Source organism: Rhea pennata, chromosome 22, assembly GCF_028389875.1.
Source record: "Rhea pennata isolate bPtePen1 chromosome 22, bPtePen1.pri, whole genome shotgun sequence".
Taxonomy (NCBI): domain Eukaryota; kingdom Metazoa; phylum Chordata; class Aves; order Rheiformes; family Rheidae; genus Rhea; species Rhea pennata.
This window is the reverse complement of record NC_084684.1, coordinates 9,075,144-9,090,961: the sequence shown is the minus strand read 5'-3', so window position 1 is coordinate 9,090,961 and position 15,818 is coordinate 9,075,144. Positions and strand designations below refer to the sequence as shown.

The following is a 15,818-nucleotide window of genomic DNA, read 5'->3' as shown; positions in this document are numbered from 1 at the left end:
AGCACCCACTTCCTCTTTTCTCCCTGCCCTGATCAGAGAAGGTATAAGGAGAAGGAAGGGAGTTAGCATCTGTGTCCAGTTTTAGTCTTATTTAAATATGTGCTTGATCTCTGTACAGTGTCTGTAAAGCAAGGGCTATTTCTGTCACATGTGGCAAAGGATTTCTGCCTTGTAGGCCCTATTTCATTTGCATCACAGACAAGACCTCAACCTTCTGCAACACAGATATTGCATACTTCACATTGGGTGATGCCAGATGGCTTGGCAACTGCTCATGTGGGTGGGATTCTGACTGGTAATCTAGAGGTGACAGATGTTCTATTGTGCTCCTGTCCCCAGCATCATCCGAGATTATTTTCCTTATTCTCTTGTCCTCATCATATCTCTTATATCTGCCAGTCAAATTATTAGATAAAAAGTACATTTGCCAGAATAAAGAACATTTTCCCCCCTATAAGGATGGGGACATGTTTCTCTTGTTCTAAGTTGTTCATATGATGACAGATAAACATTTTATACCTTGAAACGTTGCACGCAGAGAGACCAAGTGGTATTAGAGAGGGCGAAGAATGCTCTAGCAAAGGTCAGAAGGCAACTCTCCACAGGAGTTACGCCAACTGGTGCCTTCACTTGCCTGACAGAAGATGAACATCACTAGAGTTTCTGGGCTCTGGGAAATTAGGCAGACTAAAGTAAATGATTCTCTCTGTGAAGGTATCTTAACCACAAATTCTAGTGCAGCAACTGCCTTTTTAAAAAGAAGAACAGCCCATGAATTTTTGACATTTCTTTCTCTAATTGATTCATTTTCCCGAGAATGAGGTAAGAATATTAGTTAGTGTCCTGTATAATGAGTAATGGGGGAAAGAAACCTCCTTCTTATAGCTGATGGCTATAATTATAAATGCTATCTTCAGGGTAACATAAAGTGTCTGTGTAGACACTGTAATTTGCTAAATCTTTTGTTCCTTGCCCTTAAAGGGGAACGTCTCTATTATGTGCTCAAGATCTGAATCAGGTCTCTTAAAGTAGTTCAGGACAGAGCTTTTGAGAGTAAACGCAATATTAAATCTCTCTGCTTTCCTAGGCATGGAGTGAACAAGAACAACAGAGAGGCTTTCACACCACAGTCTTTGTGTATGACTAAGAAATTGGGAATGTACATGTCAATGTGCAAGCTGCTATAAAGTAAAGTGACACTGTTATTTTAAAAAGCATGCAGTGGACTTAGCACAAGACAAAACATCAAAGGGAAGAATAAAAGGATTCATGTTCAGATCTGCAAGCCTGGATAAAGAGCTGAGCTTTAAGGGCCAAATTTTAATCCAAACCCAGGTATTTCTGAGGTCATCATTCTTACCTAAATCTCAATTGTATTTGGCATCTGCCCAAAAACGAAGGAAAAAATAAACCCTGTGAAACAAACACATTTTTGTTTTTTTTTTCTCCCCAGGGTTCTCTGAGGTCTAACTAATGTAATAACGAGTCACTCATTTTCCTGCTTATTGTAAAGTTCTAATTGGAAGGATACTGGTTTTTGCTGTTTCAGTCTCACTCAAAATGAAATCATCTTCTTTAACAGGAAGAAAATTTCCTTCTGTACTTTTTTCGATAGCTAAGCAAAAGTTATTATTGTCTTATTCCAGTGGTACCTTGTAATTAACCACCTGAGCCCATTTTCTCCAGTGGAAGTGGGCTGCAGGGCTACAGGGTACTACAAACCCTACTGCAAGTTTGGCTTAAGCTACAATCATTGCATACTCTCAGCCTGGCTCCTACTACTCACCCAAGGTACCAGTGCAGAGACAGTTGTGTGTTCGAGGCTGTGGCTTGGTCTGGTGACTATCAAGGATCTGCTGCACAAGCTGTTCCACTGAGAACCCTGAACTGCTGTTTCCATTGCTGCATGTCCACTTAATGCCATGAACTGTGAAGAAAACAGTAAAAACTTCCCATTGGAAACTTCAAAAACACTTCAGAAGCCATCCCAGAAGAACAGCAGAAACCCACTCTGCTGCATTTTCTCAGAACTGAGGGATAGCTATAAAGAAGAATAACAATGATTATTATTTTAGTGTTCTCTACTTGCTGCTGTCCAAAAGGCTATGAGCCTCAAAATGCAATTACTAGATTAGGTCTCCTAACCAGTTGGTGAGTTAGTTGCTGTTCCTGCCTTTCTGTAAACTGCCCAAGGCTATCTAGGAAACAAGAAGTTAAGCCAGAATAAAGCAATTATTTTTAATACTTTGCTACATTTTATTACTATCCAGTCTTCTAGTACCTGACAATGCTGGCCCAAGAGGAAGTCCTCCTTTGATTTAATTAGCAATATGGAATGAAACACCATGTGACTGTGAAGTGGGGACTGACTTAACTACACAAGATTTGGAGGAGATAAGTGTCCAATAAGGTCACTGAGATACACATAATTCTCAGAATTAGCAATTATAAGGTGACATTGGCAGGTCCGAGGAGCTAAGGTTCCTATTTCATCTAGCTAATTTGTTTATATTTACCTGTGAACCTTATACATTTGTAAAAGTATACCCTTTCAATAGAAATCAATGAATGAATGCAGAGAAAAAGATTTTAGTAGGGAATCTGTTGCTATTTCAGTTTCCTGTTAATGGTGGCTCTCTAATCAAACTGTAAAACTGTAAAAGCTGTCTGAACAGTACATGTAACTTTTATCAAAAACTAGAAAGTAACAAAGTACTTATGTTTCATTAAATAACATAGTATATCAAAAGGAGCATTTCGATGAAGAAAGAATTATTTTATAATAGCATTAGCAGCCAAAAATAAGCCAATATAATAGCAAGTACAAGCAGGTACAAGACCTTTTGCCAGGTCTTCCGTGTCAGATCCTGACTGGCAGCAGTGAAGACTCTCTCAAATTTAAAGAGTCACTAACAAATACTGGGTTGAGCCCCTGCCTCACCCCGTAGGCTTAGGCAAGTTGGTAATCTTGAAAAAAGGGCAGAAGAGTGACACTGGCGGACACACTGCAAACTGGAGGTCTCTTTTACAGGGGAGTCCCTTGGCTTGTGTGATATTTATTTAAATATGAGTGCTACACTACCTGCATATAAACTGGTTACTTGAATAAAGGCTCCATCTCAGAATTTTAAGATGCAGAATTTTCTATAACAATGATACTCTCAACCTGGCTCACAATCGAAATAACATTTACAAAACATTTTCTCCAGGATAACTGACTCAAAGCATCTTCTATCACTTTTAGTTTTTCTCTAAGCAATTTATTTCTCTGTATTGTTTATTTATCCCTTGTGCGCACTACAGCACACTTGCAGATTTTGGGAAGAGCTGGCTGCTGGCAATATTATTTCCAGGATGTTCCCTTGCCTGCTGGTTCAGGCCAGAAGAGCTTGTTCTTCTCAATGTTTGTGACACTCTAGCAAAGCACATTCCTTGCACATTGTACTCTAAAATCCTTAACCCAGTATTACCAAATCAAGGTTGAAAGCCTCCCTAACTTCAACTGTGTTAGATTAAGCCCTACCTATATAGATCCCTGCAGGCTGGATGAGAGGTCATGAAAGTGGGAGCAGCACACTGGGCTGATAATCACTGCATATTCAGACGATCTACAAACTCCCAATGAACAAGCTGCAAACTGCTTCATGTAAGAATACTAGAAGAAAATCAGGATATACTCATGACAGCTGCTGGCCATGGTCCAAGAGGTGGGTATCATAACAACATACATAGGGCTACTGTATGAAAGCCCTATTCTGGTCTTTGACACTTATTTAATATATTGTAACTAGCCAGTGGAGGAGGTTTCCTTCTTCCGGTCTGCTAAGCAGTTTTCTTGCATGCCTTCCTTGACCTGCTGCTCCATCTCCTCAGCACCCACTGATGTTGCTTTGCTTGGGAATGCAGCATCCTTGTGTAGTTTTATACTCCAGAGTTTGTATTTTTATTTGCTGGTCTGGATAAGCCACAGAAATATTTTAAATAAGATTTGTAAGCATTTTTCCTCATACCACTACTCAACATTTTGCAATTGGTTTTGTAATGAGTCCCTCTATGCTTACCAGACAGCCACATTTATTGGTAATGTACCCCACAGATTTTGCTTTGTAGAATGTTCACAATTTTGAATTCCCTTTTAACACTCAGTATCTGTTACTAGGTGTAAGTTTAAGTTTATACATGCTTCCTGCTTCGGTACCTCTACTCACATTCATAGTATTATTCTATGACATAATCCAGTCACATGTGATGGTATGCTTTAAAAGTAATGTTCAAATAACAGTCTTGCAAAAAACACAATAGAAACAAGATAAAATGCAGCAAAATGTTTGGAACTTTTCTGCTATGCTAAAAAAGTTACTGAACTGTAATTATTACTATGAAACTTTCCATTAAGTTATTTTTGGTAACTTCAGCAATGCTTTGCCATAGAAGTGAGCTCTGAATTACTGCTACATATAGAAAGACTATTTTACAGTAGTATGTCATAGTTTGTTCCTTACTGCTGCTAAATCCAGTGATAAGCAGGGTATTATAGGGGGCAAGTCTAGTAAGTGAATCATGTCTCATGGTTTACATATACAGGATGATTCTTCTTAAGACTGAATCAAGCTGTGAGCTGGAAGCCAAGAAAGAACAGCTTTATAGCTGGACACACACTGTATTCTCTGCATTATTTTCAGGTCCTTCCATTATAAAAAACTCCCATTGTGGATCTACTGTAAGAAGGAGGCAGAAACCAAAGCTTTTGATTTTCCTGAACATATTCGTAGCATTCACAAATCAGGTCTCCAAACACTTGAATTTCCTTGGGATCACCCTGTCCTCTACTTTGCTTTTTTCATGGTCTTTATACCGTCACACCCAGGAGCAGCATCTATCTTGAGAATGCATTTTTACTAGCCTTGCTGACTATATGTTCAAGTCTTTGGCATTTCAAGCTATCAATGGAATTTCAAGTTCATGAACAGGTAGCTCTGCATAGGAAAGTTCCTCCTCTAACCTTGCTCTTGCTGATCAAAAAAGGCTCCAACTCCAGCTTCTGCCCATGTGGTGTAAGTGCTTTTAGAGCTTATGGTCCCTGTTTTCTGTGAAGGTTATAAAATAAAAAGCCACTGAAGGGTGACAGATTGCCAAAAAAAAAAAAAAGAGCCTGGATGCTTAACGCAAATTATCCACTATCTTGGCACATCCAATGCGCAGATTTTCTCCCTTCCTCTTTTAAAGAAAAGCTCCTGTAAGTTGCTGAGGGTTTGGTACTGAATACCAAATACTATCAAGATGGTTTTTAACATGTCACACATGGCTTCTCGACACATAATGAATCAGCAGGAAAGCAGATTTCTATCAGGTTATTTCATTATGAAAAGAAGGTTAATAAAAAGTATGTACAACGCCCCCACACACACCTCCTCTTTCTTCAAGGTCCAAAAGGTGAAATCACCGTAGAAGTGCATTTGATTACATATAAAGTTGTAATGTAGAAACATAAAAGAAGGAAAAAAAGGTTGAAGGTTAGGCATTTTGGGAAGTATTTTAGCTTCTGTTCAGATTCCTTGTATATTTCTTTATAATTTAAAGGAAAGTTGAGAACTGCTCCTACATGTTTCTTTCCAAACAGTGCTACCGTGAACAGGTCTAAAAGCTGCTGCCTTTTATTGGTGGCACATCTCTTGCCACACAACCTCTGCCCAGTGCAGGAAGAGTCTGTGGAAGTGATGTAGCTGAGCCAGGAAAATTACTGTCATTTTCCTGGGCATTTAAGGAAGGGAACTGAGGCTGAAAGAAGGTCCATTAACTCAGATTGCAAATGCTACTCCTAGCAGCTATTTCTCCAACTCCTTTTTTTGCCAGAAAGAGGGCTCCTTTCTTCTCTTGTGAAGAAAAGAGAATCAACACCACCTTCCAGTATTGATCCTTTGGCTTCCCATTCATTAGCACTGCCAGGACTTCCTTTGACTATCTTTAGTAAAGCAAGGAAAAATCATCTAGATTGCTGGCAAGATGGAAACTCAGAAGCAAAAGAAACCTAAGCGCAGAAAAATGTGATTGTCTAGATTTATTCTAATACTCCGGCTACTTCTGCCTTATTCTAAGGCTAGTGGAAGTGTCACCAATTACAATACTCAATCCTCCAAAATTACCAAATCTACAACCCTCCAGTCCTCCAGCTATCTTCCTCCTCCCCATCATCTTTAACCTACCTTACTGTCTCATCTTCACACTGGATCGAAAACCCACGTATTTCTTTCTCTCAGTGGTTAAAAGCCTGACCATTTCCCATTCTGCTGTTTCCCTCCATCCTGAGCAACATCTGTCCCTAAAATACCTTCTTACATTTTAATCTGTTTTATTCTCCCTTTCTGATTGCTGCAGAGGTTCTTCTTTGCCACTTCATCAATTTTATACTTCCTGTTTCCACTCAAAAGCTCTCGCTCTTCTGTATCCTGTACATACACATACAACATATATAATGAAGACATTCCCTGGACCAGTTTTCCCTGTACCTTACTTGCTGCTCCTTTGCCCCTTTTTCACAGGTATGGGCCTGCCTTTTTGTTTTGAACAACAGTGATGACATTTCCAGTACGCAACAGATAACCAAACACTGACAAAGGTGGAATATTTGGGATAATGAGGGTCAGATTTCTATTTGCTTCTCCCTCTTGACACATCTGGAACGATCTGCTCACTCCATGGGTCCACCCACGGTTAACCATGCATGTAAGGGTGGTGAACCTTTACCTAAGAGTTCTACATGCAGCCACTCCTATGTGATACAGAATGTTTTTAAAAAAATCTTCAATTACTGATCTAGTGTAAGTAGGAGAATTTTTTCTTGCCTTCTTACTAGTGGGAATGAAAGTCCATTTTGCTTCTGAGATCCCATTCCACAAATTGTTGACATTAGAAGGTTGTTGCCATGGAAACTGTCAGTTGGCAGCCTTGTCCTTTGAATTTTCAAAGGACATTTCTGTGTTCTTGTTGACAGAAATAAAGGCCTTACTCTGAATTCTCAGTTCAATGAGGACATTTTCATTAGAGTTATCCTTTCATATCTGGACACTCACACACAATTTAATTTCATTTTCCAACCTCCACTTTCATTATTTATTGATGATGAAGACAAGATTTCCTGAATTTCACTGCTAGAAATACAGGCAGAGAAGATTCACCTTGCAAATTTGCCATTTCTTAATGTTACTTATGGAATTTTAATGTCTTTGTAAGGACTTGTACAGTAGCTTCACTCTTAGTCAATCTTTAAAGAGAAGCCTTTCTTTCAAAATGAAACCCTTTCTTGAAAAACTGCTCAGATGTAACTGCAACTGGATACCTAACAACAAGTAGGAACTAAATACAGTTACACTGTATTTAGAAAGGATCAGCAGAATGTTGCTTATATTCACGGAATATGAAGCTCAAAGTGAGACTTCTGCAACTTTTATTTACAGCTAAAGCAATTTTTTACATACAGCCATCTGAAGTTCAAGGCTGCTCATACATGCAAGAATGGTGCTGAAGCTAACGCCCTTAGATTGTTCTCATAGCAATCCACAAGTTACTCGCTTATAATAAAAAGTAGATCTCACTAAGAATTCTTGCCTCTGACAACGTTAATCAGGACAAAGTTGTTATCTCTGGGCCATTCCCTTCTGTGATACTCAGAATTTCTTATCTGTTTTGCTAAATGGCCCTGTTATTGAGTTCTGGACTTGTATGTAGTTCAGTGAAAGTGTAAAGGTGCTTGGCTCTGTATTTCAATTCAGCTAGTATCTAAAGCTCAATTGGCAGGGACAGAATGAATGCTCTTACACTTGTCACAGCTCACAAGAAATGAATACAGCTTTAACAATGCACACAGTATTTCACTGCTGGCCAAACTGTGTTTCTACTAACAGTGAGTTAACTTTTCCATCTGCTTCTCAAGACATACAGTTCAAGGACATCTTTCAGAGAATGGCAGACTAGCATTTGGAAGGGAGATAAATGCGGTATTATAGTTCATTGGGGACCTCAGATGAAAATGATTTGCTGTGGGGAAACTGAATCAAGAGGATTACGATTTTTTTTTTGCTTCTCATGAATTGTACCAGATGTTTTACCATGGACTTCTAAGGGATACAGCAGGCTACAGAGCATCTGCATCTCAAAAAGTTGTGTGTCTCCCCAACTCTTTTCTAGGCTTCTGCTTAAAATACATGCAACTCTGTTCCCCACAGCAAAGCCCACTGCTCTGGGAGGTGCATGACCAGTCAGAAGCCCCAAGCTCCCACTGATACAATCCAGCACAAAGCTGACTTGTTCCACTTCATGCCATTTAGACTCACCGGAGCTAATGCTGGATGCTACAAAAATGCCAATGGCTTGTGCCGACAGCCCAGCTGCCAACCATTGTTTCTGTGCAATCCCTTCTGATAATCACTGGATACTTATTACCCATTCTCACTACCCTCTGTCCTAACTTCTGTCCAGCAGTCTCGAATAGCTCATCAAGCTAAATTTTATGGCGTCTTCTATACTCATGGGCACTATTATGCCCCAGTACTCACAGGTCATATTATGCACAATGGATCAGACTTGTCACTCTTAGTCCTGGAGAGAGCAACGACTGCACGTCCCAACCTTAGACCGAGATGGACAGCATCTGAGCTGACTGTGTAAGAAGTAAGAGAGCTGTTCCCAAGGCTGCAATAGTATGTGGGATCTGTGACAGGTGCCACAACAGCAGGAGAAATGCTTAAATATTTTTAAAGCCTCCTTCTATGATAAAAACCAGAATCTCAACACACCAATAGAACCATTCAAGATCTGACCTCCATGGTTAATGCTCACTGTAGACAAGATTATGGTCTTACTCTCACTAGAGATGAAAGAGAAAACTTTGAAGTAAGGCCCATCTTTCCACCTTACGAAGTGATCTCATCTTCTTGACCATTTATTTCTCATCCTTTCTGTTATTTTGCGTCTACTCTGATCAGTTTGGAATAGGAGCATGTTTCCCTCACCAGCATGAAGTCTCCACTTTGTGGCCCTCGTGGGCTGGTCGTAAGTGTGGATGAGGATCGTGCCTTGACTTCAGGCAAGACACAGCCTGCTAATTCCCATTCTGGCACCAGAAAAGTCGTCAGTGGCAGGAAACTTTGTCACTGACCACCAGGTGGCACTAACTGATAATGAAATGAAAATCTAACTTCGATGTAAATGAGAGTCTTTGTTGGTTTTACTTCTTGATATTCTATAATCACCAAGATTATAGTCTAGTTATAAAACCTCCAAACCTCTAATGTTCTAATATTACATATTTTGGTCTTTGTTCTGAATAAGTAAGAGAGAAGAAGAATACTTCTACCATGATTATATGCTGCTTATGCACTGCAGTTTCTAGCAAGTCCCATGGAGGGGGAGGGAACCACCCGAATTGCCAAATGAGATACATACAATAGTGCTTTAATGAATTTTAATTCTGACACTTTTTTAAGCATAATTTTCAGTGATTAATGCAATATCTTTCTTAATTTTTTTTAAAGCAAAATCTTGCTGGAGAATACTCGGGGGAAAAAAATTGTTCATAACTATGGTGCCCAGGAAAGTGCTGAGCTCCTGGTTCTTCCACTGAGGATAGACAAGAGTGATATATTCATCAGGCCTGTCTGTATTTTGGCACTACTCTCGACATATCTCTACAATTTTGTCGTATGTATTGATGGGTGGTCACAGCACAGCCATCATAACCAAGTGCACAATTTTTTTAACATCTTGGGTGGAACTGCTGGGAAAAGCATGTATCTTAGCATATGCTTTAGCATTGAATCTGATAGCTATTTTAGCCAAACACTAAGAAGAGAGACAAATACTGCAGAAGAACTGGAAATAAATGCTGACATGCCTATGAACCCTCAGAAAAGCTCTATAATTACTGTATTTGGTTTAATATGCAACTTTGGTGGAGGGAACAGTAAATAATTTGATTTAGTTTTCCTCAAGGTAAAATTTCGTTACTACACAAACTCAAGTTACACATTAGGATTATTTCACTGCAATGAAAAGACTTATGGAGGTTATGGTTATGGAAAGACTACCCAAAGTGCCATGTGAAAAATCGTTGCTAATTTTCTTCTTTTGGCAGAACGGAACTTTCTACAGTATGTAAAACTCACCTTTGTTGGAAATCACATTTCCCTAAGGAACAGCCCACATAGACATGGGAATAAGTTCCTCTAGGGAAATAAAGAACACCACAAATTTAATCAATTCTCACTCTCTATGCAAGTTTCTTTCATCTTGGCTTCAACAAACATGGCACTCATATCTGTACACAGCCCTCTTAATGTTTATGTTTCCAAGGTAAAATACTCCAGTGCACGTTTGCCATGGCAAACCTGCAAAGACTATTTTTTGTTTTGCAAAAGACTTGCTTTCCAACCCATTTCTTAGTCTCCTAATGCAGTATTGGCAATTCACTTGCTCCTAGTGCAGTACCACAGCTTTTTGCCAGCACTTGGACCCCTGGTGCCAATAGCAGCTATCAGTCTGCTGCCCAGCTGCTTTTGGCTTTTGACATGGGGGAACAAAAAGGAAATCCAGAGCTGCTTAGAGACTGGGGAGTATTTGCCTCTCCCGGGCTGCAGCCCTGTGCTATGGCCTCTACTCCCCCCATGGACATGAGTAAGAGGGAAAGGAATGGTGCACTTCTCTCATGTGACTGATGTTTAGAGCCACATCCTTGGAGCAATGAAAAGGCTGAGGTATGTCTTGGTGAGAAAATGAGAAATCAAGCAGGTGGCAGATATTGGCTATTAAGCTTATGTGAATGGAAGATATTCAAAGGCAAGAGCGGCGGATATGAGAATCCATCTAGTATCTAATATTGTATTCTCCTTCTTATTAAAATAAAGTCAATTATATTAATAAGTAAATACTATTCCAACAAAACTGGGCATCTGCATTACTAAAACCCAAACTCTTTCAAAGAACTTAAGTTAATTCCTAAGTTGAAACTTTGTTGGCAACCTTCCGTTTGCATTGAGGGTCACTTTCTACCTCTGAGTTAGAGAATGTTAAAAATAAGTCCATATAGCATTTTTGTAGAGTTAATCTTTTAAGATTCAATAAAAAAGCCTTAAAAACAATTACTAAAATTTAACATAAATTTAAGTCGAGATTTAGAAAAAGAGTCAAGTCTTTTCATATTCATATTCATATTCATATGAATATTCAGTTCATATTCCATATTCATATTCCATATTCATATTCCATATTCAGTTCATAGACTACTGCTATTTAAAAAAATCATACTGGGCTAGTAGCGTTTAATTCCCTCGCCAGTTGTGAGAACACAGTAATGCAGTTTCAGGTCACCTCCAGAAGCCTCAGATTGTTTCACTTTCACATGTAGAATGGGGAGAATTGGTGCATTGCCTGTCCAGGGACAGGCAATGCAGGTGAAGCAAGAATGTCTCATGCCCAGAGGTCTTAAATTTGACCGGTTTCATACGAAACTTTCAGATTACCTAGCTGTGGCTGTGTGCAGGCAGCATGAGCGAGATCAATCAGTTTCTAGTCAGCAAAGGAATGAAAAAAAGTGTTCTTTCAGAAAGAAAGATAATTTTAAATTATAGTGAACTTGAAACAAGTATTGCAACGTAGCACGAGTTGTGAACTTGCAACTCATACTTGGCCAGCTGACAGATGAGAAAGCCAAAAGGCGATGATACAGAGAAACTCCCAACATGAGCTGGCCCACATTTTGTGGATCATATGGAGCTTATATACAGAATTCTGTTGTGTTGGATTCTGCCACTGCATTTTGCTTTTACCACTCGATGCCTCTAAGGACATTAGCTCAGAGAAACCTCAAAGTAAGAATATAAGAGTGCACAAGAGGCAAAAAATTGAAGGCAATGTCAAGGTGAGGTTCATTCTTTGTATCAGGTTTGCTGAAATAACTTACAGATGTCTCAAACAAAATTATCCCAGGATTTTCATAAATTATCACTTTTCATTTTGCACAAATGTCCTGAAACCCATAATGATTCAGATAACCAGTTAGATAACTGCTCTCAGTAAGATTATCATAGGTCTGTCATCATCCACAAAATGTTTTTAGTGATACTTTATAGCATGTTCCAGTCCTACTTGTCGCATGGCTATAATTCTAAGACAAGGAACACCTGTCTCCTAATTCTGAAGGATGGAGTAATTATCCTCCTGGAGGTGCCATCGAATATCCAGCCCTTCCAAACTTGTTTGCTTCAGTTTGCTTGCTAAGCAAGAAAATGAAAGAAACAACAAAAACCTTACAAAAATCAAGGTTTAGAGGAATAAAACTAGATGAACCATGATATGAAACAGGTAAGATAACTGTCTACAGATTAGACACTCACTTCACCAATGTCACTATGCACAACATTTTGATTGTTAATGAAAAATCTGCTTTAGAATGGAGAAATTTAGAAACATCAGGAAATCAAACTGTAAAGTCTTTGAAAGAATGTGATTAATGTGAAAATATGATGAAACTAATGTGTTTGACTCCAGAATTTCAGGGCACACCCCATTTTGGAATCAAATCTGACATCTTGGCGAGCAGTGCTCCTCTGTGTTCCCTGAACATGGTTAGTTATGTCCTCTGTTTTCTAAGTCTGATCATAATCTAAAGCTTTTATTTTAGCTGCATCTCTAAGTATGTGTTTTCCACGGTATGTATCTACAAAAAGAGAATGTGCACTTGCATATTGCATCTGAATAATTGTGCAGAATTTCACTCTTCCCTCCTGAGACATAAAAGAGCCAAGTGTTATTAAATTTATGGTTAGTTTGTTGTAGTTTTCACATAATTTTCTTGATGCACTGCAGATTTTTTAACAGGCTGCCATTTCCTCTCCTGTTTAATATTAAGGCACTTGTACAGTCTCAGCCATACCTCGAGCATCTTGGATTTCTGTCTAATGCAGTTAGTCCCAGGGTAATATGGTTCATTTTTCTAGCAAACATGTAATTTTCTCCCTTTTCTCTACTTGGTGGTCTTTCCTCCAAGTTTGTGCGGAATAGGAAAACATGGGGAAGCTAAAAAAGGGGGAATGTTTTCTTAAATGATCCTTGTGAATCAATACATAAAAATGGCATCAATCACAATGCTTCTGCCTCTTGGACAATTAAAGGGAATGCAGAAACTGCAGGTTAGATGACTGACACAGCAGGGCTACTGACTTGGGAGAGGATCACTGGCAGCTGACTTCCCTTGCTACCTCTTCCTGTAGGCAGCCCAGAGGTGCTGCAAAGCTCTGTCATGGATGCCCACAGTCTGGCTAATTCCCTCCTCCCTACAAGTAACAGTATGGCCTGCAGAGTTCAGGATGCAACAAAGGAATGGAGTACACTTGTTGGAAGGGGATCTTTGTTGTTCTAAATCTGTGTAAGGAGCAGTGTAAGATCTAGTGGGATAAGTAACTTCTAGGTGATGGCGATTGGCTCCAACAGATGCGAGTTTGAGGTAATGTTTGAGACAAGCTAACCGTATGAAAAGGAATGGTGTTTACAGTGACAAGAATGTGCTGGCTGCCTGAAGCTACTCAAGATGCTCCCGATTCATGTATTAAATGTCACTGCTGTACCAATAATATCTTTTCAAATTAAATGTTTTTATAACAACATTAGAAACATTCTGAAGCCAAGGTGGGAAAAAACCCTTCCCTTTAAAAAAAGTGTTGTCACAGAAAGAGCATCCCTCTTTATGCGGTACAGTAACCTTGCCTAACACAACAGTTTTAACTGAGACATTTGACTGAAATTTTTTGCCATGTTTAATTTCAGAGAAAATTAGACTTCTTTCCATAAATTCATCAAGACGAGTTTTCTATAGGTACAGCAGATTATTTTGCAGAATATAGCCCATCAAATGCTAACTCCACTGCCGCAGCCCATTCACTCCACTGTCCCACCACTAGATTCACCCACTGAACCTACTAGCACGCACCGAGAACAATATACTGACAGGTAGGTTTGCCTTTAAGGGTCTAGAGAGTACAGTCCAACCTCAAACGTAATTGTCAGTTACAACTTAGAAAAAAATCTCACTGTGAATCTATGTTAAAAAGGCTAAACCTCTCAACTTCAGGGAGTACTGGTTTCAAAAAAAAATTGGAAATTGTAAGATATGTTGTTAAAAGTACATCAGACTCTCCTTGATGGTTAATTCCTTTTAACTGTGATGTTAAAGAAAATACTCTACTTCAAAGCAAATGCAAGGAGGTCCACAGAGCTGCCTGTTTGCAGAGCAAACTTCCTGATGGTTCTGTACACCTAAGCAGCCTTTTCTTTAGACTGAAAAATTGAGAACTTAAAAATGGATAAATGTATAAACGAAACTCATCCTAAAACACATCATATCTGTTGCTTTTTCAGCTGGCATGAGGAGATATACCTGAGTTCTAGAATTCGGCTTTCAAGAACAAACTGGCGTTTCAGACTAAACTAACTGTCCAGTGGTGCTGGGCAACTGATTATGAGATGAACTTATCACTTGGGTGACTGCACTGAAGTTTACAGAACCACATCATCAGGGAATCTGACCCCACTGTTTTGCCGTGCAGACAATGGAGAGGATATAAATTTCTCGTACTTTAATAGAAATTTTGCCTAGACAGTTTGCACTTGAAAGAAGCTTCTCAGCAGGGGCACCGTGCTGATTAAAAAAGATACTCAGTTCTACAGAGTCCCTTGGTAAACAGCAGCAATGCGTTCCGATCTGACAATATTACAACGTGAACATGGAGCAGCTTTTGGGGAAACCTACCTGTTAGTACTGTAAATGTTCTTAATAAGAGAGTAGGTGCCTAGAAACAGGGCTTGAAAATACAGGACAATAGGTACATTCCTAGCAAAAAGTGTATAAAGGGTAACTTAACATGATCTTTTCTAGGACTATCTAGGTAGTTCTCACCCACTACATAAATGGATTTTCTGTAAAAACCTGTAAGTGGAAAGAGCTGACAACTAATACACAGAGAAGATACCTCCCAGATGTGTTGAGTATTCGGAAGAAAGAAAACACATGCAGATGCAAGTTGACTTTGAAGGTGGCCAATGACTCATTTGGAGGGAAGGTCAGCGGCAGGGAGAGACACTGCACTCTAAATTAATTCCACAGACAGCAAAAGAGCAAAAAAGCCTTCAGATACTCACACATTGGTTTGAGCTGTCCAATGAGTTCCTCTTTTGTCCATTTTGCCCATTCTTTCTTGTCAGTGTTTATTGAGCACAAGATAGGGCCGCATGGTTTTCCACAGTCCTCGATGGCAGGTACATTCAGGTAATGCACCAACACAATGTCTGGGTTCTACAAGGAGAACAGAGTACAAAAGTTAGGTAGTTGGACCTCTCCCCTGCCCAGTGTTGCCTGGATTTATCTTCCTTCTGTTGTTTTATAATTACTAAAATTATGACAGAAAGAGTGATAATTAGATCTCATTATGTTCCAGATTTCTCTGAGATCAGAGCTAGAGCTATTCTTTAAAAGAGGTGGAAAAGAGTTTGCAGATAGCTTCCTCCACCCTGAGTGCCTGTTGCTTGCAGTCTCACTGTTCTCTTTGTTTGCTCAGTGAGAATCATTTTCAACCCATACAACACCAACGTTTGCAAGACTCCTGAAAATGCCAGTCAGAACAAACACCAGATAATTTGCTCTGGCTTATGGGATACGTGATTTGCTTGATCAAGTGCTTTTATCAGTTCTGGTCCACATTAGACTGTCTTAAACATATGGAAATGCACCTGAGAATATCAATAGTAGCCACACTATCAGTACATTTGCAGAA

The 15,818-nt window shown here is 39.3% G+C and overlaps 1 protein-coding gene across 3 annotated transcripts in view; it reads right to left on the bottom strand.

The window, feature by feature from the left end:
• CAMTA1 (calmodulin binding transcription activator 1) overlaps nucleotides 1-15,818 on the bottom strand; it is a 422,644-nt gene that overhangs the window by 62,511 nt on the left and 344,315 nt on the right. For all 3 annotated transcript variants that reach the window (XM_062593606.1, XM_062593602.1, XM_062593603.1), the window contains 2 exons: nucleotides 15,187-15,340; nucleotides 1,787-1,927 (listed from right to left, as the gene is read on the bottom strand). In XM_062593606.1, coding sequence (XP_062449590.1) covers nucleotides 1,787-1,927; nucleotides 15,187-15,340 — 295 coding nt within the window. The remainder of the gene's footprint in view (nucleotides 1-1,786; nucleotides 1,928-15,186; nucleotides 15,341-15,818) is intronic.